The 22,867-nt window shown below is 34.5% G+C and overlaps 4 protein-coding genes across 4 annotated transcripts; 3 read left to right on the forward strand and 1 right to left on the reverse strand.

The window, feature by feature from the left end:
* Positions 1–6,394: 6,394 nt before the first annotated feature.
* MONOS_13973 (uncharacterized protein) lies at positions 6,395–7,053 on the reverse strand (the record flags this gene model as incomplete). The annotated part of the gene is made up of 3 exons (XM_067866729.1): positions 6,395–6,485; positions 6,692–6,903; positions 6,997–7,053. 3 exons carry the CDS (start codon positions 7,051–7,053, stop codon positions 6,395–6,397), a joined length of 360 nt encoding a protein of 119 aa, XP_067721191.1.
* Positions 7,054–10,709: 3,656 nt separating this feature from the next.
* MONOS_13974 (uncharacterized protein) lies at positions 10,710–11,102 on the forward strand (the record flags this gene model as incomplete). Its single annotated transcript, XM_067866730.1, has 1 exon — positions 10,710–11,102. One exon carries the CDS (start codon positions 10,710–10,712, stop codon positions 11,100–11,102), a length of 393 nt encoding a protein of 130 aa, XP_067721192.1.
* A 5,894-nt stretch (positions 11,103–16,996) lies between these two features.
* Positions 16,997–17,893, forward strand: MONOS_13975 (uncharacterized protein; the record flags this gene model as incomplete). The annotated part of the gene is made up of 3 exons (XM_067866731.1): positions 16,997–17,065; positions 17,184–17,396; positions 17,486–17,893. The coding sequence occupies 3 exons, from the start codon at positions 16,997–16,999 to the stop codon at positions 17,891–17,893; spliced, it is 690 nt and encodes a 229-aa protein (XP_067721193.1).
* Positions 17,894–21,528: 3,635 nt separating this feature from the next.
* MONOS_13976c2 (uncharacterized protein) lies at positions 21,529–22,042 on the forward strand (the record flags this gene model as incomplete). Its single annotated transcript, XM_067866733.1, has 2 exons — positions 21,529–21,572; positions 21,694–22,042. 2 exons carry the CDS (start codon positions 21,529–21,531, stop codon positions 22,040–22,042), a joined length of 393 nt encoding a protein of 130 aa, XP_067721194.1.
* Between the last annotated feature and the right edge of the window lie 825 nt (positions 22,043–22,867).

Raw genomic sequence — 22,867 nt, forward strand, 5'->3', positions numbered from 1 at the left:
TTTGGTGTATATATTTTTTTAATAAAATAAATCTTCGTTTTTTTTTTTTTGTTATGACAATTTATATTCTCTGTTTGATTTTGATGTTTATTTATCATGTTTCAATTATAAGTTTTGAATGCAAAAATTTATTTCCAAAAAGAACATTTATTGCTCAAGTTCTTATCAATTTATTTTTCCATTAACAAAAAGAAAAAATAAACTTTCAAACTTTTTTGCACAAGGCATTGAAAAGCAACTTCACTCATATCTTTATTTCGCTTTTCACAGATTTCAAAAAAAATTCTACATGTCACAAAGCATTGTGTTGTGATATCAATGATACCAGTTTATAGATATGACAACCCAATTTATTCTGAAATCAAATAAAGTCAAGAAAAGTTATAAGTGGGTGATTATTTTTTCAAACATATTTTTTCTTTCAGAATTTTCGGTTCAAAAATTTCACTTTTATATCAACAAAAGAGCACAAAAAAATGAAAAGGCTTATCAAAAACAACAACATATTAATTTGAACAAAAAGATTTATATATTTAACAATTGTGAAAAATACACAAATTGCAGACAAATTCTCTTCCCAGTGACAAATAACCTTTGAAAAATGAACACACCGATAAAAGTTGTGATTTCAAATCCAATCACCCATATTAACTATTTTTCAATTATTTTTGAAAAATTTAACAAAAATGTTAATTAATTAATTAACACATTGTTTTCAAATAAGTATTTTTGTTTAATAATTTAAATTTTTTGATCAAAAAACACTTTCAAGATATAAATAATTTTTTCCTTTTCATTTCACGTAAAATATATCGAGAAAAGTTATTTTCGAAATTATTTTGGAAAATTTTTGTGTGAGTTTGTGTTGGTCTATGATAAATGTGAATTATGATACACAAAATATTTTCATTTAATTTATTCGATATAACATATAAATAATTTCATTTTTCCACAATATCAAAAAAGGTTACAACTTTTCCAAGTTAATATATATCTTTTATCTCCAATAGTCCTTTCAAGATGAGAATAAAATTTTCAATGTGATGATTCGAAATGAATGCAATATAAATATTTTTTTGCTCATTTCAACTGTTCAGTATTTTTCAACATTAAAGTTGAAAACATTGGGATTATCATGTGCTATTGAAAAACAAATATCAATCAGAAAATTTGTGGTGAGGCTTCTTGCTCAGACTGAAGTTGATTGGTTTGATAACATAAGACTTATTTCTTCTGTATTTCGAATCCGCATTTAATTCGAGTGAACCAATCTATTTGAAATACTTGCAGGATTTGCGATAAGCATTTTTACCTTTCCTCTGTTATCTGTATATTCGAAGAATCAATTCTTCCGCAAGATCCAGTTTCTTCCACATCCTCCTGCTCAATTTCTTCCAAACTGCACGAACATCTTTCTGTTTTATCTATATCCATACTGATTGCGTCTCTTGTTTCGCTTTGATTTGAAGATGCATCTTCAAATCGAGTTTGACTGAATAAATGATTAATGGTTGTTGGACTAAGAGGTATGTGTGATTCATTGAATTCATCATTCTCTGCTTCCTGTTCAGCTTCAATGAGTCCGCTAATTTTTTCAAATTTTTCCTCACTTATTTCTTCACAATCATTTTCTTCACATGATGTATTCAAAGAACAATTCTCTTCAAGACATTTTATGATGGTTGCAAGAATATTATCATTTGATGTTTTTGGTCCAAGTGACGAAATAATTTGTGTCGATAATAGAGGATTGGTGAATAAAGATGTAACTGTGTGAGGTCTTGAATTGATCTGATGTGTTTCCTTTTTGTTGTTGTCAATTGAAAGTCGTAATTCGGAAGCACTTAATGGTGAAACATTTTGAATTTGATCCTTTTTCAATATCTGTGAAGCTGCAAAAACCGTTGTTTCTGTTAGAAAGTGTGTTGGCTCACATTGATGACATATTGTTTTAGCAGAATAATCCGAGGATATATTCATTGAATGATTAGTTGAAAGATATGTATTTTCTGATGAATCAACGCGTATTTGAGAGGGAGGTCTATTCATCAGTGGATTGATGTGTGATTCTTTTGTTGTGTTTTGCTCAGAGGAAGACAATTGTGTTGCAGAACTCACAATTTCTTGTGAAATTTTTTCATTTTTGGTTCCTGAATATTTTGTAGATTATAAATTCCTCAAATTCGTCGATTTCTTTGAAAAAGATCACGAAAACATTTTTTGTTTGTGCAACATCTATCATTTGGGAGTTAATGAAAATGCAAGTGCAAGTTAATTTCCTCTTTCTCCTCCAAAAAAATAATTGGTCAACAAAATCATGCATTATTTTGTGTTCTGATTCCACTTTTCATCTTGAAACATTTTAAGTTCAGATATCCATGCATACTGAGCAAATTCACATAAAATTCATTGAAATACGTATCCAAGCTTTGACAAATTATCCTCAAAAATAAGATGCATTGTTTGTAGTGGGAAGAGAAGAACTTCGCATATTTTCACATCTGTTATTATTGATCTATCTGAGAAATGAAAATCGTGAATTAAATCAGTGTTTTTTCTAATAAAAAAAATGTTAAATAAACAAATCCAACGTGTTGAGATGAAAACTGGGCACTTGGGTTTCGATGTTTCCTTTGTTGCACGCTTTCTGTTATTCTTTGAAAACTGGACAATTGTTTCTTTCAAATCTTTCAGATATTAGTTAGAGTTAAACAAGTGTATTACAATCAGGTTTATCAAATGGTTGTTGCAGTAAATCAAGAACGGTATTATATCGTTATCAATAAAATTTGTACGGAATGTTTTCAAAGATTCATGTCTGTTTTTAATAACAATTTTCTGAGACTGTCAGCCAACGGTGAATAAAGATCTCACATCCGATTCAATTTCTTTCATCTCTTAAATGATATTCATTGCCAACTCAGTGAATTGTTCTGAAGTTGCACAATGTTTCCTCAGCCCCTAAATCACTGGAAGTGCATTTGTTTGCAATGGGACAACAGAAATCACAATGTATTTCTTCACAGCAACACTTCCTCCATCAAACATAATAGAAACATAAATATTTGATAGCGTTTCATTTCTCTCTTCGATATTTTTACTTTTTTCTTTTTCGATCACAGATGTGAGTTTTCTTTCAGAAAGAATGGAAAATACTGTTGTGTAAGGGAAAGTCGGATAAGCCTGAGATGTTTTTATAACTTCAGTAATAAACGCATTGAACTCATTAGAATATGCCGATAAAAATGCAATGTTGCAACGACTAACAAGATGCAAAAACATCGAAATTAATGTGTTTAACTGAAAATAAGATACAGATTTGATATTTCGTAAATTGCATTCCTTTGGCAAGGCTTGTTTTTCAAAATATGGTACTATCGTTGTTGAATGCAAAGATGAACAATAATGATCATCAATGCGTTTTGTTTCTTTCCTTGTAAAAAACGTGCAGTTTATTCCACATTTGCAATTTGGGCATAAATTGGAATAATGACAGTCTTTTTTCAAAGAACCATCTGAAAGAACAGGGAAGTATGCTATCCACAGTTTTCCTTTGGCTTCTTCAAAATGAATTTTTCCAATCTTTTGTCCAGAATTGTTTTGGTGCTTGTTATCTGAATGCAAATAAAAAATGTTACAAAAATCAAGACGAAAAAAATTAAAATGACATACAAACACAAGAAAAAAATGGTTGTTCTCCCTATAACCATTAATACCAGCGTACAGCAATTTTTATTCAATTCATCGATTTTCGCTTTGAATGCATCAAACAAAAATTGTTTTATTTTTCATAAACACATAGTCTATTTGTTGAGGCATTGGAATGTGATTGATCTTAAAGAAAAACTGTTTTCGATATTAACTAGTTGTTGTTTAAAATCAAAAATGCGTTTTTCATTCAAATTAAATACTTATTTGCATCTATCTTCTTGATCCCCTTCTTCACAAAAAATTTCCCTTGAACTCATTTTTTTTCCGAGACCTCTGATCTGAGCGAAAAATTATTGAAAAATCATTTTTTTCCCTGATATATCCCACTAAAAATCAAAGACATAATGATATTTATCGTAATTATTTCTCTTTCAATATATATATAACTTATTTTTTTCAAAAATATGGGAGATAATTTTTGAAAAATCACCACAGATCAAAAAATTCAATCCATTATTATTTTTGAAAATTAATCACTTTGCAAGTTCAGCCTTCAAAAGCTAATATTCGTAGAACAAACTGAATATTCGAACATTAGAATCATATTTATCGTTAATTTGAACAGCTCATTTTTTATTGTATTTTCTGATCAGAATAAATGCGATATTTATTGAAATTGACACATGCAAGAAGATATAGATTTTCGAAGAAAAACTGTCCGTTATTCTTTTAAAAAACAAAGTGAAATTTCGAAGCGTGGTAATTTAAGAATGTTTCAGTTAATTTTAATTTCAAACATTTTCATTTTGAATATTTTAGATGGACTGATTTATTTTCCGTTGAACATTTGTCTTCATCATTTATTTTTATTGCATGCATATAAACTGTAATGATGGATTCAAGCCTTTTCCACCAAAAATCTGTGTCTCAAACATGAAAACATACAACAACAAACAAAATAGTTTGAATTCATTAACTTCTTCTTCATCCTCCTCCTCATCGTCTATTTATTTATTTATGGAGTTTGTGAAGGTTATTTGAGTGGAGCAGGGCCAAGGATTGCAAATAAACAATTTTTTGAGGAAGCAGAAAGGAAACGAAGAAGAGACAGATGGGTTTTGTTAGCAAAACGGAGCAATATTTGGAGAAGAAGAAGAAAGTTTGAGAAGTATGATTATCATTAAAAGAATAGGTTTTTTTGTTATAATTATTTTTAATTTCATCGTTTGTTATTATTTTTGTTGTAATTAGAATATTTTTTAAGGAATATTTACTGCAAATATATGCCTATAGAACATGGAAAGAGAGGATGTTAAATGCATTAAAGAAGTCAGAAAATAATTATTGAAGGGGCGCATGGAGGAGTGAGCAGGAGCAAAAAATAAATGAGGGGGAAAAAAAGATATTTTTTTTTTTTTTTTGAAGGTTTTGGAAGACATATAAGAAGAATCTTGTTAAATGCAAAAAGAGGGAAATAGAAGTTGATGATATAGCAGAAGAAGAAATTTGGCAAATGATTGAGAAGAAGAAGACAATTAAAAGAAATTTGACTGAAAAAGATGATTTGAATGAAAATGAAGAAAAAATGAAATGTGGTAATAGAAATTTAAGGAATCTTTGAAGATGGATCAAGAGTAAGAAAAAAAAGAAAGAAAAGGAAGAAGAAGAAGAAGAAGAAGAAGAAGAAGAAGAAGAAGAAGAAGAAGAAGAAGAAGAAGAAGAAGAAGAAGGATATTGTGATGGACGTAATAACTCCGATGAAAATGAAGGAGGAGGAATGGAAGGATCGATTATGCCCGATGCACCCCCAAAGGACAGCCGCAAGTTGATGTTTGCAAATTCTTTGCAATTCAGAACTTGTTTGTACTGTGCTGAAGAAGCAGATACTGCTGATGCATGGCAAGACATTGACTCCTCCTCCTTCGCTCTGTCGTGCCATTGGCTTGCGAAGCAGCTGCACACGCTGCACATTCCCCACCAGCACCCCATCGTTGATTGCTCCTCCAACCTCGTTCCCTCTTCAATCGCCGCCCTACTACCGACTGCGCATCATCGACACTTTGATTCAGCCCTGCTCCAGCCGATGCCCACGAAAGCACCTGCACCTGATCAACCAGTGCCGGCAAACCATCTTCACAACTGAGCTGTTCTGTGACAAAAAAAAGAGGAGATCTGCAGTTAACAGCATCGCACACATCTGGATGCATCAGAAACAGTGTGAAGAAGCCATTGCGCTTACACGCCTCCAGCACAATGCAAACGACTGCACACAGTACAGAGGCTGTAGGTTCTCATCACCAAAGATACGCAGCAACAGCGCAGGCAGCATCGCTTTCATTCGGAAGCTTCAGGCATCGCATGAAGAAGAAAGTGCACTGGCACACCTCCAGAACCTATGAAAACAACGACAGACAGCAACCAAACAACCAGCAAGCAAACCGGAAGATCAGCAGCAACAGTGTAGGCAGTTTTCGCAGATGATAAATATCGAAGAAACTCCACATCATCGTTCGCGATGACTCAACTAGCCACACCCGATGACGAAGACGAACACGAAGAAGTCAATGCATTTTTTTAACATTTGACATCACAGAATTTTTTCTCCTTTTTCCGCATCGCTGCTTCTGAACGATAGAAGTCCAGCAAATTCTCCAAAAACACAGATAACTCTTCCTTTCATTTCTCCAACTGCAGCCCCTCAAACTCCCCAAAAAACATCTTGATCTTCTTTTCCTACGCCGCTTCAAGCACCGTGTTGATGCACTTCCGGCACATCCGGAACGACACCATCAGGAAGTTCTCGCTCTTCTCCATCGGCTGCTGCGGCAGCACCCCTTCAAACAGCACCGTGTTGCAGTACAGGAAGAACGACAGCTCGTCTCCCGTGAACTCCTCCCGCACAAACTTTTCAAACAGCCATACCTCCGCAAAGTCCTTCTAGAACAGCTCCACCCCTTAGACAATCGTCCACCGCTCCACCTCACTTTTCTTCAGCACCACGTGCTTCTCCCCCAGCTACATGTACACAAAGTCCCCAAACCCGTGCATCCGAGCCCCCACCTCTACCCACACAGCACTGCAATCGCTCAAATCTCCCAATATCTTTTCTCCATATATTCCCTGGACAGTCTTCAGCGTCCACACCAGTATCTGTAGCAGTCCAGTCTTCAGCGGTGTCTTCAGCCGCTCCATCCGCACAGACAACCGCAGTATGGGTAGCATCCGAAGCACGTTCACAGTTTCGGACGCAACCTGTTACAGCAACAAAGACACTGCGCTGATCAGACGCTCCATCATCTCTTCTTTTAATGACTTCATTTTCTTCTGCACCTGCTAATTTCAAACGCAAGCTCCATCTGCTGCTTTGCAATAACCTTCTTGAACTGAGCCTTCTGTACGCATATCGTCTGCTCCTGCGTCATTACATCGAAGTCAGCATCTTCGTTTCCTTCATCATTTTGCTAATCTTCTACCGTTCAGTTGCTTCTACTCTTCCCTCGCAAAAGCGTTCTTTCTCCCACCGCTGCTCACTTCTCCCGCAACACTCATCTTGCTCCAAACAATCACAACAATATCATTTCAAATGGTTTCCAGCCCAAGCAAAAAAGTGCTGCCATCCCCGATGTTCGCTGCAAACTTCTCGTAGCACTTTGTTCACAGATCAAACAGCAGAATTAATGAAAACGAAAACGGAACCTCCCCGCGACATACAAAAGCCAGCGAAGATGGCATGGAAAGCAGAAACCACAAGTTCGCCAGCTTTGTCTCGCTTTCACCACTCACCCGCGCTCCCCACTGTATTCAGCGCTTATTCACCTTCTCAGTCCCTATATCCATGGGCTCCTCTTTCTCCTTCATCATTGACAGCTACTCATGCAGCTCCTTCACCACTGCGTTGAACTTCTGGCTTGGTTACAAAATCTTCATCTTTTTCATCCGGACTATTTGGTCCTTCTCAAGCAGATGTTCGACCAGCCAGCTCATCTGCATCGATATCTCCTCATTACATCGGAAGTTTTGCAGCAGCGTGAAAAATTCCGAATTCATTTTCTCCTTCCTCCGGCACTGCAAGTACAATTGTTGCAGACTTCAAAACTTCACAATCCATTCCCAACCCCTCCACCTCCAGCACCTTCACATCCTCCTCTCCTCTTCTTTATTCACTGCAACCCTTCGCCTCATCACTTCGTCAAACAGCTTCGCCTCTGCAAGCAACTGAAACAGTGTAACTGGCGTAACAAAAAGCATTGAAGAAAGCGCACAATATAACCACTCTGCGCCTGCAGCACTCTCAGAAACAGCTTCTTGTGTTTTCATCCACTTCAGCTGCATCAAGCACCACAATCCTCTGCTGTCTCTCGATTCAGTTCATTGATTCTATCGATGTGAATTCCAATGTCTCCGAGGCATCCGAAGGGTTAATGGCAGGAGCAGATGATTATCCTGATGAATGCACAAACACATCAAGAACCTTGATCTCTCCGCTTTTTCGCCTTCATGATGACAAAGCTGATCTATGATCTGCACGTATTGAAGAAGATGATAAAAGTTTTATAAAAATGAAGAATTCACCAGCTATATGAATGATAAGAGATGAAAAAACAAATAATTCATTCTCACTTCCTTTTCTGTATTTATCTCTTATATAAATAATAATTTTTGTATCATTTATTAATTCTTTTTTGTTTTTGCTTAAATGAACAATAATCTTCTTATGCTTTTCAATAAACATGTAAATGAGTTCTTTCTAAATTATAGTTGAGTATTTTAGGATTCATTGAAAGTGAAAAAGTCGAAAAATTGTTAATTCAAACATTTTTAAATCTCCAGATATAAAGTAATTATAAAATTAATTCTTTTACGAATTAGATTTTATTAATAATAATTGTTATAACTCAAATATAATTTAAGTGAAACTCGTTTCATTGAAAAAGTTACAAATGAAAATTTATGTTGAATTCGTTGTAGGTCAATAACACGAAAAAATACGAATGAACTTAAGTTTTTGTGTTCATCAGTTAGTGTTAACAAAGAATTTTGTAAATAATAAGACGTCAAACTCTTCCAAAGAGAAAAATAGAGTGCATAAATTATTTCTGAATTAATTACGGTTAACAAAAATAAAATTCTGATTTTTTGTGAGATAGATCAGGCTAAAAAAAAGTGATTTTTCAAAAATTTTCACCCATATATATTTGACATTTTTCTTGAAACGATTCTGATCGTTGAAATCCTCTATATGAATCATTCTTTTTGAAAAGTTACATATGTATAATTTTTGGGTTTGAAAAAAGTGTTCATTATTTGATCATTTTTTGCTTGAAATGCTGAAAACTTTGAAACATATTCAATGAGGATTCACAAACCTATTTGATGAGAGAAAAAGTGCATGTTGGAGAAATCTGATTGATTAATCACAAAAAATAATCAAATAAGGAACATTTTTATTTACCCCCAAAATATATCATTTGCGACTTTTCAAAAAGAATGACCCATATATTACAGTTATTGATATTTATTTGTATATTTAACGATATTAAAACTTCAAAGAATTTTCAATGAATATTTCTATGTTCTTATTCAGTTATATGAGTTCAGTGTATCTTTCATTTGAAAAATTACAACACTTAAAAAAGCCTGAATGATATTATAATAAATAGGTTTTAATAGAACTTCATATATGAAGATTTTGAAATATATAGTCTTTCAATTTTTCGAGTATTTCATATTTTATGAAATCAAAAGCGAGCTATTCGGATTTGAAGAAGAAATAAATTTCTTTTATGACAAAATACTGGTGAAGATCAATGAAAATGAAAAATAGTGTAAAAATTATTATTTATGAGAAGTTGTATTTTTTTATTTGTGTGATAATTTTTAAAACCATATTTTTTCCGTCAAAAATTTTGGTTTTAATATTCGAAATAAATATCCTTTAATGAACACTGAAAACTGAAAGATCAAATAAATAATTCCTACAATTTTTTTTGAGAAAAATTATGGCTTTTGAAACAATAAATAAACATTATTTATAAGAATGAATATTATTCAACTGATGATAATGAATATTCATATTTTTAAACACTCCAAAAAAAGTAATGATTTCAAAAATAATCATTCATATTTGTGAGATAATAAAAAATAAGATAAAGAAAATGAACAATGAATGGATTTCCTTTCTTTCTTTATTTAAAAGACATTTGTCCATTTTCTATATTCCAAGTTTTTTCAAATATTCAACATATTTCACACTCTTTCCTTCTTCTTTCCAGAAGCGAAAAGCGAATGGAAGAATACGCAAGTGGGTAATTCTTTTTGAAAAATCGTAAGTGTCAAATTTTCAAATAAATCAAAAATTTCATTCTTTGCTCAAATTTTTTGATTCTTCTCACGAATCTTAGTAAAAAAATGTTTGAAATGGCATTATCAAGGTATTGATTCCATGTTAGTGAAGTTTGGTTTGTTGTTAACAAAATTTTGAGCAAAATATGAAATTTTTGATCTATTAGAAAATTTAACACTCACAATTATTCAAAAAGAATTTCTCAAGAGGATAAAAAGTTATCACTTTCATCATTAAACGTGTATGTGTATAATCCTTCTGGTGCATCAGTTTTAGTGGATTGATACACGCAGAAAGCAGCGATGGAAGAAATCGAGAATGGAATGCTGATTGCGATGTCTGAGGCACCTGAGGCGTAATTAATTCTAAAGATATCTTTATCGAGAGCGCTGTGAATGTTGCTGGGATATGTCGCAGCGCGGCTGGTGGTGCTGCATAGATGTGTTTATTTAAAGGACGATATGGTGCTTTCGGAGATGCTTTCAGTTCCGCTGGTGGTGCTGCTTTCGTAGCTAGTGGAGAAGGTTGGAGCAAAGTCTGAGAAATGGCACAAAAGGAACAAGAAGTTACTGTGCAAAGGATGAAGGATGGCGGATGGTCGATGTGGTTCTATTATTGATAGCAATTGTGCTGGCTGTGCTGGAGGAACTGAAAGTGGCAGAGGAAGGAAAATCGAAAAAAAAAGAGGAAAATGAACATGTGAAGTGGTTGGAGAATGGCAAGAGAAGGAGTTGAAGTGGATGGGCTGGCTGGTGGAGTAGTTGCAGGAGAAGAACAAGATTATACGGACAAATTAGAGGATGATTCTACAGCTGAGCGAGAAGCACAACCCAAATGTGGAGGAAGTGAAGATTGTGAAGATTGTGAAGATTGTGAAGGAGATGAAGCAGGTGAAGAAGAAGGAATGCTGGGTTCAGCAAGGAGGAGTGGTGAGTGTGGAAGGAAAGTGGAAACAAGTTGGTCAGTGGTTTCAATTGATATATTTTCTTCATTAATTTGTGCGTATAATGGGATGGTTCCATTTTTGACTATGTTTATTCTGCCTTCGGGACAATGTGAAAAGAACCAGGAGAAATTTTCTGCGAGTATCTTTGGTTGTAAACGCTGAGTATTAAACAGATGCAGTGTGTTATTCAATGCATTATGCTATCTTAAAATTATATATCGATCCCCCTATTGTTAAGAATGATTCGAATTCTGAGAATAAATAATTCTCAATCGTCTAAATATTAGTTGAATTTATATGGACTTAAAGTGCTCCTCCTTGTTGAGTTGTGCGCTCAATTTATTCTCAGATTTAAAAGGATTAGCTTTCTGCTGTGTTTATTAGCTCTTTTTTCTGTTGATCATTCAATTTTTTCTATTGATTGAATAAAAGCCAACTTCGATAAATAGATACAAATTTTGTTGAAAAAATTATCAAACAAAAATTCTGGAGATATTCAAAAATCTTTCAAAAAAACAGAAATATTTGTGAAAAGCCAATATGACAAGGAAGATAATTCAATTGCTAAATACAAAATAAACATCTGTTTAAAGTTAAAATACAAAAACCGTTTTATATTGAGTAATAATTCGAAATATCCTTTTTTTGTTCGACAAATCCATCACCTTACTGAGGTTCAAAAGATTGTTTGAAAATAAAACGATTTTTTATCTTCGGAAAAGTGATAATTGAATAAATGCAAAATAAATTTGATCAATGAATGTGACAAAAACAGATATTATCAAGATATTGGATACGGTCTGTTATATGAATTCACGCTCTAATAATCATCTCGAATCAATGCATTTGAATCATGGTTGTTGGAAAATGATAACAAAAACAAAATAATAATGGATTGATTTTTTGATCAGTGGTGATTTTGCATAATTTTTCACTCATATTTTTTCATTATCTTCGAAAAAAACAAATCACTTTTTATTTTTTAGAAAATTTAAAAAAATCAAAATAATTCAGTATGAACCTGTTAGATTTTTTGATTTATTGGCATATGCTTTTTTTCTTTAAACATGCGTAACAATAACACTCACGGAAGAGAGAAAAAATGATAATGTGTTTTTATTAATTAACAATAAATGAAAATACAATTTTTCAATGATTCATTTCTGATGAGATTTTTCTGAAACTTTATTAAATATTAGAGCTTTTCATCAATGAAATATTATGTGTATCAAATTGATAAAAGAAGCACACAGACATAAAAAAAAAACGAAAAAGGGGAGGAGAAGAAGGAGGATAATGGAAAGAGAGAAAGATGTCAATGAAAAAAATGAAGAAAAAAAGAGTGAAGTTAAATAGGCCAAAAGAAAGAAGAAGATAAAATTGTGTTCATGCACAGCTCTTCATCACACACAAATCAATTTACCAACTTTATCTCGACTGCTTTTTATTGTTTTCAGATAATCACCCCTGACTCCAAAAAATGCCTCTGCACAAATGCTAAGCTGCATCTTCTGCTTTATCACATTCACTGCCCATTGCTTAAAAAGCACGTGTTTCTCCCGCGCCTCGGCAAAAAGAATCACAAAACACACAAAGTATAGTGCAATCCTGTGAACTCAATTGATCAGCTATATCTGAGTCACTTTATTCCATTTGGGTGATAATTTTTGAAATCATAGGTTTTCAGTGAAAATTGTCAGATCGAAAAAATATCTTTTAATTCGTTGAAAATGAATAATGAATATTTACTAAGTTAAACAAAGACTCCACAGTCTTTCTTTTAAATAAACGTATGTTTTTCAAACAATAAAACACCATTCAATATTTGAATGACAAATATTTAGCTCATAACAAATACACTCAAGAAACTCAGACCCCGAAAAAAAAATATGATTTCAAAAATTATCACCCATTTACAATCTCAAAAGCAATCATCTCTTTTCGTTATCTTCTATGAAATAAAGAAAAATCAATTCGTCAACCATAATTTCCTTAAATTTCATTTTTTTTCATTATCTTTTTCAACATTTTCTTCTTCAAATATATTGCCCTCTTTCGTTTCTCCCAAAATTTCTATTTATTTGTTAATCTTTATTGAATCTAATTCGCACTGCTCACGGAATAGTCAGTAATTTTGAATTTGTTTTCGAATCACAATGATTAAAGCACAGCTGCCTAACGACCTTGAGAGCGAAGTTTGTAAGAGGAGTTAAACGGAAATGAATAGGATTAAGAGAAAAATAAAAGAAAATTTCCACATGAATGTGAAGAAACTGGATTAACTTTTTTTTCTGCAATGACTACTCAAAGCAGAAGGAATATAGAAAGAAATATGGGCAAACAAAAAAGAGAGGAAACGAAAACGGTTTCAACCTCAAAATGAGTCGCCTTTGTAGAAAATAATAAAGATTCAATGAGAGCAAAAGCAAAATCGATGTTTATTTTCGTTTATAACCAGAAAAAATAATAACTTCTGAAAATCACGAAGTCAACGAAAGAGAATAAGAAAAGAATGATCAAAAAGCAAAAGAAAAAACAATATTTTGAAGGAAGAAAGGAAGCGGCATTGGAAAAATGTGAAGATTGAAAAAAGAATTGATGATAAAAAATATAATTAACTTTTATTTAGGGTGATTTATAAACCCGAACTTTTTTTTAAATTTTGATTTGAAATAAAAGATTTTTTTTATCAAGCAATTATGTTTTAATTTTGAAAATTGAAATGATTAATAATAAACATAATCAACAAGTTCTCTTCATTATTTTTCTGGTATTTTTATGCTTTGATTCATCGTCCAGAACATCATCATTCAAAATGTGGGATTTGCGAAATCTTCTTTTTTGGGGCTTTTCAGCTGCGAAAATAATTTTTTCTTCATTTTCGTTTTTGTTTTGTTTTCTTTTCTTTTCATTTTTTCTTTTATTTTCTTCACTTTTTTCCATTCTTCAAGAAATTTTTGTTCAGTAATAATTTTTCCAAAAAAATCAAACCTGCGTGTTCTCTTTTTCAGTGTCACCGAATGTTCATTTGGAAGTGTTGATAAAACTGAATGCCACTCGCTTGAAAGCACGCCGCTTTTCTTGAACGAAAAAACAACAGTTGCATGAAGTGAAGCTGTTTGAAGAGCTTGTGGAGAACGTTGGAAATGGCCTCACGTCGAAGAGAAATGGAAGAATCTGGAGGCACAGAGTACAGAGAGTTGATGCTTTTTTTTGAAGACAGCAAACACACCACGATCAAGAAGTTGTGTGATGTGTGAACTGTGAGGAATAAAAGTGACGATGTCAATGTTGTTGTAAGCAAATTTCTGCCATACGTCAGGCCGAGCAGTAGAATAATGAGAATCCAAAAGAAGAAAACATCTCCCGTTCGTTTTCATTAATATTTTTTTTCTTTCGATAATTCCAGTTAATAAAACCTCTTCTGCAAATCTTTTTAAATTGCATTCTGTCATCCATCCATCGTTGTTTTCCCAAACATCAATGTGTGCGTTCAGAAGAACTAGCATTTCCTTTGGCAATTTGTGGCATGGCCACAATGCAACGCTTTTGAGAGGATATCCATCTGAAGCAGCTGAGATAACCAAAGTGGCATTTGGCATGTCTGTGGGTGTTGTATGAAATCCAGCTGGAACTTCTGAAGTGTGTATCACAAGAGTTTTGAAGGAATCAGATAAGCGGAGTGAAGATTTATCAGTGTAAAAGATCAAAGAAGGTGAATAATGATGTGAATTATGAAGATATTGCAGAAGCTCGAAGAAAAGAAAAACAGCTTGTTCGTTGGATACTGAAAGACGTTGGGTATCCACATTTCCGGGCATGGACGCTTTGAGCTCAGAATTCCTTTCTGCAAATAGATATGGATATGATTTGGACACACTGGTGTTTTCATCAACATCAGTTTCTGATCGTCTTTTTTTGTCGGAAAGGACGGATTCCATCTGAAAAATATTTATTATTAAAAACGAAAGATAAATAAATGTGAAATCAAACTTATTCTCTTGTTCTCTTGGCATATAAACTTGTTCCGGATAAACTTTCGATTTTAATAACTCCAACAATAATGTTTTTGTCTTCTTCATTGAATAACTCTGAACTTCTAGATTTTCCAACAGCTCTACCATTTTTAACTGCCGAAACTGCTCTGATTACTGCTGAACGAGAAAACTCTTTGGTATTTTTTGCATCAATGATTCGAGCATGTCCATCAACAACAATATGTGCCATGCGTTCTAATCGATTTTCAATTTTTCGATATTCAAATGACATCATTTTTTGTCGAAGAATTATCTGTCCACGTTTTCTATTGGTTTTCACAACACTCATTGAAAAAATATTCTGGTAATGATCTTTTTTTATTTTATTAAAAAATATTTTTTGATATGAAAAATAATCAAAAAAATATTTTCAATTAAATTGGTGATTTTTTTTTTGAAATCATAAAAAAAGATCAAAAATCGGAAAAATAAATTAAATTGTGGAACTATTTGATCACTGAACAAAAATTGATTTTTCATTAACATTAAAATTTTTTATCATAATATTGGTTCGTTTTATTCATAAAAAAAAAATAAAAAAACATACCTTTTTGATATTTTCTGCTCAAATGAATGTGTTGATCAAATTTCAAAAAAAAACAAAGGATTGAAAAATTCTTTTTCAAAATGAAATGAAGTATGAAACTCGCTTAACGATCAAATTGATTGAAAACGTTATTGAAAAAGATTTTAAAAGATTGTTATTTGTAATTAAATTTGTTTGACTGTTAAAAAATGAAAATTGTGAGTTTTTATTTTTTTTTCCCAACTCAACAGCATTGGAAAATCACCGATCCGGCTGTGCGGACAAATTGTTTCAGCAAATGAATTAGATAAGTCGGGGAATCATTCAATTGATGATTACAACTGACTCTATCTTGTTTTTTTCTCTCCTCATTCTTTTAAAGGAAATGATTTTCAAACTTCCTTCTCCATCCGCAACTTCTTTTCCTTTTGTTTTATCTTTTCAATATCCAAATCCTTCCTTAGAAAATGTCGCCAACGTTGTTTGCTTCTATCTTTAGAACTTTCTGTGATATTCATCTCGCATCATAACTTAATTTCTCTTTCAGCTCGCAAACCTTTTCTTGAATCACGTTATCTTTTACACCAAGTTCACTAGCTGTTGTGAAAGTATTGGAGGAAGAGGCAGAAATGATGTGTATTTTGTGTGTGAATCCCTTGTCGCTTCTGTGAAGGAACCCTTGTTCGCCTTCATGACAAGCATCACTCAGAAAGACAACTCGGTTGTTGGGCATGACAGAACAGAGGCATTCGGTGATTGGAATGTCGATTTGTTTATATTTCTCGGTTGACAATACGCAAACAAGGTGTATGCAGGTGGAGTGTATGGAGCCAAGGAAGTGAATTGTGGTTTGGAGAAAGGATCGTGTATGAATATGAACGACTGGATTGGGCTCCTGAAAAAAAGCGCAGAAAAAGGTGGAGAAGACAAAGACAGAGGAGAAGATACGGAAGCAGAAGAGGATGAGGAAGAAGCAGATAAAGCAATTGATTTGTCTGTCTGTCTGTCTGTCTGTCTGTGTTTCGTGAAAAGGAAAAAGGCTTAAAAGGAAGATTATAAATTTTTTTAATTCCATTCATTCTTTCTCTTCCTCTTCCTCTCTTCTGCTTTTCCTTCTCCTCTCTCTATCTCCTTCTCCATCCTTCACCGCCTCCGCTGCTTCTTCTCTATCATAAGATTCCCTCCTTTCTTCTGCTCTTTCACTTTCGTATTCTCACTGAAGATATCGTGAGAAGGCGCAAAAGAAAAAATAGGCACACAGATTCGGCTGGCGGTGTGCTTTAATACGGCAGAATGTTAAAGTGGCTGATGTTGAAGAGGATATGCAAGAGTGGAAAATGGAGGAGAAGGAGTGACAAAAGAAGGAGATAGTGACGATGAAGAAGTCCTCTGGTCGATTTTGCCGAGAAAAAAGAAGAAGAAGAAGGGGAATAGCAGAAGGGGTTTGGAAGAACAACACTGTCAGCTGCAACGGCGAGATCATTGGCATTGAGATGCTCGAGGGAGCAGCTGAAGCCATCGTCGAACACGAGCAGGTGCGAGGAAGCACTGAGGGCGGAGAGGTTGGTGCGGGAGAGAAAGAATGAAGAAGCGTGTAGAGCACGAAGAGCGGGGCAGGAGAGGTGGACGAAATTTTAATAGAAGATGGATAAAAGAAGTTTTCTCATGAAAACACAAAAGAGTGCGGAGTTGAGGTGGGCATGCTTGCCGGCTGCAGAAAAGAGAGAAGAGGATGCAGTGAGGGATCCCTCGAGAGGAGAAGAGGGAAGAGTGTGCAGATGCGAAGGAAGAGTGAAAAGAAAAATTGCAGAAGGTGAGGATGCAGTTGTTGAGAAAAGCGACAATAGCAATGAGATAGTTGTAGCGAAGAAAACAAGTTCAAGATTTCCCGAGGTTTAACGACGCGGATGAAAGCAAGGGAGATCGGTGTATCGAAGAAGGAGGAGGCGAAGATTCAGAAGGCGTTGCAGATGGCGCGGTAGATATGGAGTACGGCTGTGGAGAGTGAAGCGCAGGCAAGCGGGGAGCAGTACTGGCAGGAAGAGGAGTCGGTGTATTATTCGACGAATATCTGGTGGGCGCGGAAGAAGGTGATGAAGGGGAGGAGGCGGATCGAGGACGGGGACTGGGTTGGTGTGGGAGGAGTCGGAGCAGCTGATGGAGGTGTTTGTGGCGAGGAAGGGCTGAGTGAAGTCGAAGGAAAAGAGGTGCTCGTTGATTTGGGAGTGGATGCTGGAGCACTGAAGAAAGACATCCTCATCCACGAAGGCATCGTTCAATGCACAGCTGTGGTTAAAGATAGGGAAATGAATAGAGTATTTTCGAATTCGGTGCAGTCGACAAACATCTCGCTACCTCTGATGGTTGGCCGGAGCAGATACATTGTGTGAAAATTTATGATAATATGCCCAACAGCTACTCCAGGCAAAATGGAACAAAGTATCTCCAAACATGGTTCAGCCGGATGCCCACTTGCGAGGAAATAAAAGCCCTTGTCTCCTTTCACAAGCGCCTTGTTGATTATGATTGTTCAGAAATACTTCACAAAAGAGATGGAGCGAGACGAATCAGTTGCGTCCAACTCAAATCCGTGAAGTTTATTGAGAAAGCTTAGGCTTGCGCAGATCATGATCCTTTATATATGTCCTATATCCACCACAGCCTGAAGCATGCTTCATCGTGTCAACTTCTTTTTGTTCTTCCTAGTATCGCATCCAGCAAACATCGCATGCACAAGGACAAACTACTTGATGACATCAGTTGCATCTAAGAACATTTCACCACCCAAGTCATGGCTCTGTGCCTCCCTTTCCCCAGTCGATGCTGTACACTTCAAAAGGATGAACGGTTTATTAGCAGGACAGCCCCTGTCGCCAGCTCGTCTGCAACACCACCTCCTTTGGACTTTGTTTGGTTTCTTATTTCCTGACCTGCCTCGCCTTTTCAAACCTCTGCCATATTCACCTGCGCTCCATCTCAAATCCACTTCTGCACATGCTCAGAAATCAATTTTCTTCATTGAACAACGCTGCTGCCTTCACACTGTCGAAATGAAAACATGCTGCTCGCAATTTCTCCCGTATTTTGAAGTCGTTCAGCATCAAACTTTCAGAGTTGAATATTATCATCCTGAAAAATAATCTTTCCTAATCCACCAGTTTCCAGCTGCAACATGAGTTTCATTGTTGGTGTAGCTGGTTGTATTTGAAGTTTCGCAAGATGGATGATGGACCAAAAGCTATCTAACTTCTGGCTCAAACGACGGGTCAGAAGAATCTCCTTCAGAAATTTCTTCAGTGCTGCTAGTGAATGTGGAAGCAGAACAGATAGAGAAGAGTAGTGGGAGCGAAAAAGGAGCGTACGATGTTGCGGTCCGGATAACAGAAGGCAGCACCAAATAGGAGGAAGTGGAAGATGGATAGTGAGAGAGGAAGTTTGAGGAAGATGAAGGAGAAGAAGTGTGGATATCCTGTAAGGAAGTTGTAATAACGTTTAGGGAGCTTTTGATAAGTCTGAAGTTACGCTTCCCGATTTGCATATATTTTTGTCAAAACATTTTCTTTAAATATTTTTTTCTATAACTTTTTTGGATCAATTATTTTGATGTGTTTCTTTCTGAGAAACATTTGTTGATAAATGAAAAAAGTTGCTCACTATTGCTGATATGATAATAATTTTGTTATTGAATCATTAAAAATGACAACTGCTTTGAAAATTGAAAGATTTCAATAAAAGGCTTCAGATTAATAATTCCATTTTGATAATAACACATCAAGAACCGAAACTACTTCTATATTTTCCAATAGAAATTGTCTTAAGCATTATGGGAATAATTTTATTCATGTTTTTGAAACAAGCAAACTGACTTTTTGTTCTGTTTTCTGAAGATTTTATATTTTCGAATAATTATTTTATGTTTTTTTTTTCAAAATTTGTAATAAAAACAATTTAAAACAGATTAAAATCAAATAATAATAAATAACATTATTATATTTAACTATATTTTCATGTAGTTTCTAATAAAACATTTCTTTTTGACTCAACCCTTAATGAAAATTTTTTATGATCAAACGTCGGAATTTTTAATGATATCAAAAAAAATCACCCAAATTCTAACTTAGTCAGCCCCGTTGCTATTCCCTAATCTTCTCAGGGGAGGCACTAATCAGAGATGGAGGAGCTAACCCCCCCCCATCTCCCCCCATTAGAGATTAGGTATAGTAATTTAATCTACAATTTCAGTCATTGATTTTTCCTTATTTTCTGAAAACAATATTAAAAATATTAAAAGTGGGAAAAATCAACTTATTATTAAAATAAAGTCCGGGTTTTTAAAAAAGTTCGGGTTTATTAATCACCCTTGACCATTTATCAGAAAACAAAAGAAATGATAAAAGCACATAAATATCTCCATAACATGACTCCTGAAGTGAACATATTTAATAGACATGATGTGAATGAAAATAATTCTCACTCACTAATATGAAAAACATTTTTTTTATCAAAAAAGAAAATCCAGTTAATAATTGATTAACAACAACTATCTTTTTTATTCCTTATATTTTTTTGGAAAACTTCCTTTTGGGAGAATTTTCAAATAATGAAAAATTTCTTATTTTCATCAATTTTCGTTTTTACTCACGAAACTTCACAATAATGGAAATATCAACATTATTCAGGTTTTGTTTCCATTTTACAGAAGTTAAGAGAGTGGGAACAGAAAATTGTTGAAAATTTAAAATTTTTGTTTTATTTGAAGATGTTAACGAACGGAAGTTTTCAATAAAAATTTGAAACTTGATATGTTGTAAAATATTTTACTTCAAGTATTTTCATTGAAAAATTATGCACTTTTTATAGACTTTTTAAGATCAAATGACACAATAAAAACTAGTCAATATTTCATCATTCGTGAAATGTTGAAAAACTTGAAGCTTTGATATCAATGATTCCTGTATGCGGTTATGAAAATCATATTTATTTCAAAATCTGAGAATGCGAAATAAAGGAATGAGCGAAGTAATATTTTTGTTCTTTGTGCAAAAAAAGCTGAATAATTCATATTTTCCCCCATATAAAGATTTATAATAATAATTTTTATTAATTTCTGAATTTTCATTTTTAATATTTTTATAAACAATGGGTTGCATAATGATCATTTTTTGAAGGTGTAAATACAGATATCGCATAAAATACCGGACATTGCACAAAATACCGGACAAGATCGATTTCACAATAACTGCAAGAAGATAAATTCTGACAATTTTCCTCAAAATACATCTCATCAATACAAACTCATTCGATACACCAGTCTTTCAAAATAGCTTCATTTGTGCTCAGAAAAAATAATTTTCTATATCTCGGAGAAATAGGATTTAGAGTTTTTCCAAGATTTCAATCATTATTTTTTATTTTTTTTGAGCACAAATGAAGCTGTTTTGAAAGTCTCGTTTTTCAATTAAGTTTGTATTGATGAGATAAATTTTGAGAGAAATTGTCAGAGTTTGTCTTCTTGCAGTTATTGTGAAATCGATCTTGTCCGGTATTTTGTGCAATGTCCGGTATTTTATGCGAAATCTGTACCACATCACTATTGCCACAGCAGGCCAATGAAGTAAAAAAAGTCGATTGAACATTATTTCAAATGTTTGTGTTATTAACAAATTATATTTTTTTTAAGTTTTGAACTCATTATTTTCTGATATTAATGGATTGTGAATTATTGTCTTTTTTTCAATTTATTTTAATTTTTTTTTTTAATTCATTTGGATTATGAGAGCTGGTTTTTCATGAAAAGGTTCAGCAAACTAACGAGATGCTTATGAAAACATAAACAGCAGTTTTCGTTAAGGAACTGATTGTCATAAGAAAAAGGCTGTTCAGGGGAACGAGAAGTTTGCATCTTCGACAGTTATTGGCTTGATAGAGAAGCGGATGTATAGGACACTGAAAGTTTTGGCGGAGAATCTGGATAACAAAGCGGAGAAGACATATCATGTTGAAGGGTTTCCACTGATATTTGCGAATGGGAGCTGAATTCCGGGAAAAAGGAGGAAGCGGATGCTGGAGGTTGAGAAGCGCGTTGTGATGTTGGAAGAACAGAGCAAGAGCTTGTTGGATGCGATCCGGGGCTGAGAGAGCGTGCGAAGGGGAAGAATTCAGGGTGCAATAGGTGAGTCCTTTCTGGCAGTGCTGATCAGTTTGAGAGATCAGCAGGGGGGGGAGATGCAGCTGCCGTTCGTGTGGAGGGAGCTATGCAGTGCTGTCTGCACATCCTAACACTTGTGTGTGGGGTTAATAGAGAAGAACGGATTATGACGCACTGTTCGGATAATACAGGGCAGATCACCGAACGGCGGGGGAATGGGAGGGTCGGACGGGAGGAGATTGAGAAGAGCGGGGTGGAAGAGGAGGCTGTGGTGTGTGGAGTGTATTTGAAAGAGGAGCTGGCTGTGGAGGAGTGGGCAGGTGGAAAAGATGAAGAAGGGAGGACAGGGGAGGAGGAAGAAAAAGGAGGAAAAGAAAGGAAGAAAGTTTAACGCGATAGCATCAATTTTGCTTGAGTGTGAAGGCGCAGGGGCAGGGAGGAGGCAGAGTCTGCATGAAAGGTGTTGGAGACCGATCATCCTGGTCATTGGGATGAGTGCGGTGGTGCTCGTGATTGTGTGGTGCAGTGAACAGTCACAGCATCTGGTGGAGTCGAGGGAGAAGGTTCTGCAACAGAACCGGTAGATGTGATATTCAGTATTTGAGCGTGTGAAGCAGATATTTGTGGAGAGGGAATATGTGAGGGAGGAGGATGTGAAGGTGAGGGAAAAAATAATGCAATGAGAATAAAGGAATGGATGGATGAAGGGAAGATGGAAAAGATGAAAGGACAGAAAAGAGAGAAAAGAGAGAAAAGAGAAGGGAGGAGAGGAGAAAGTGGAATTGAAATGAGAAGAAGAATTGAAATGGGATCGAGGATTGCGGAGCAGAAGAGTGTGGAAGTGGCATTTGGAAGGAAGAAGAAGAACCCATGCCCAGTTGCGAGAATCCGTTTGGAGCGGTGATTGTGAATGAAGGGAGGAAGCTGGCATAACTCATTTACAAGAAGGAGGAGTTTGGAAGAGGAGAAGAGAAAAAAGCAGAGGGAGTGCCACATGGAAATCTGTTATGTGTGCAAAAATTTTTGCATGTACAAAATAAAGAGTTTTTATTCATATTCATGGACAATAACTATGGAAAGTCACAACTTTCATAAACAACAAATCAAATGAATTTATTTTGTTATAATAATCAATTATAAAATAAAAAGGAATGAATTGTGTTTTGAGAATTGCAGTGAAGCAATATTAAAATAATGATAATTATGTCAATCGAAA

Source organism: Monocercomonoides exilis (assembly GCF_001643675.1).
Source record: "Monocercomonoides exilis strain PA203 chromosome Unknown scaffold48-729018, whole genome shotgun sequence".
Taxonomy (NCBI): domain Eukaryota; phylum Preaxostyla; order Oxymonadida; family Polymastigidae; genus Monocercomonoides; species Monocercomonoides exilis.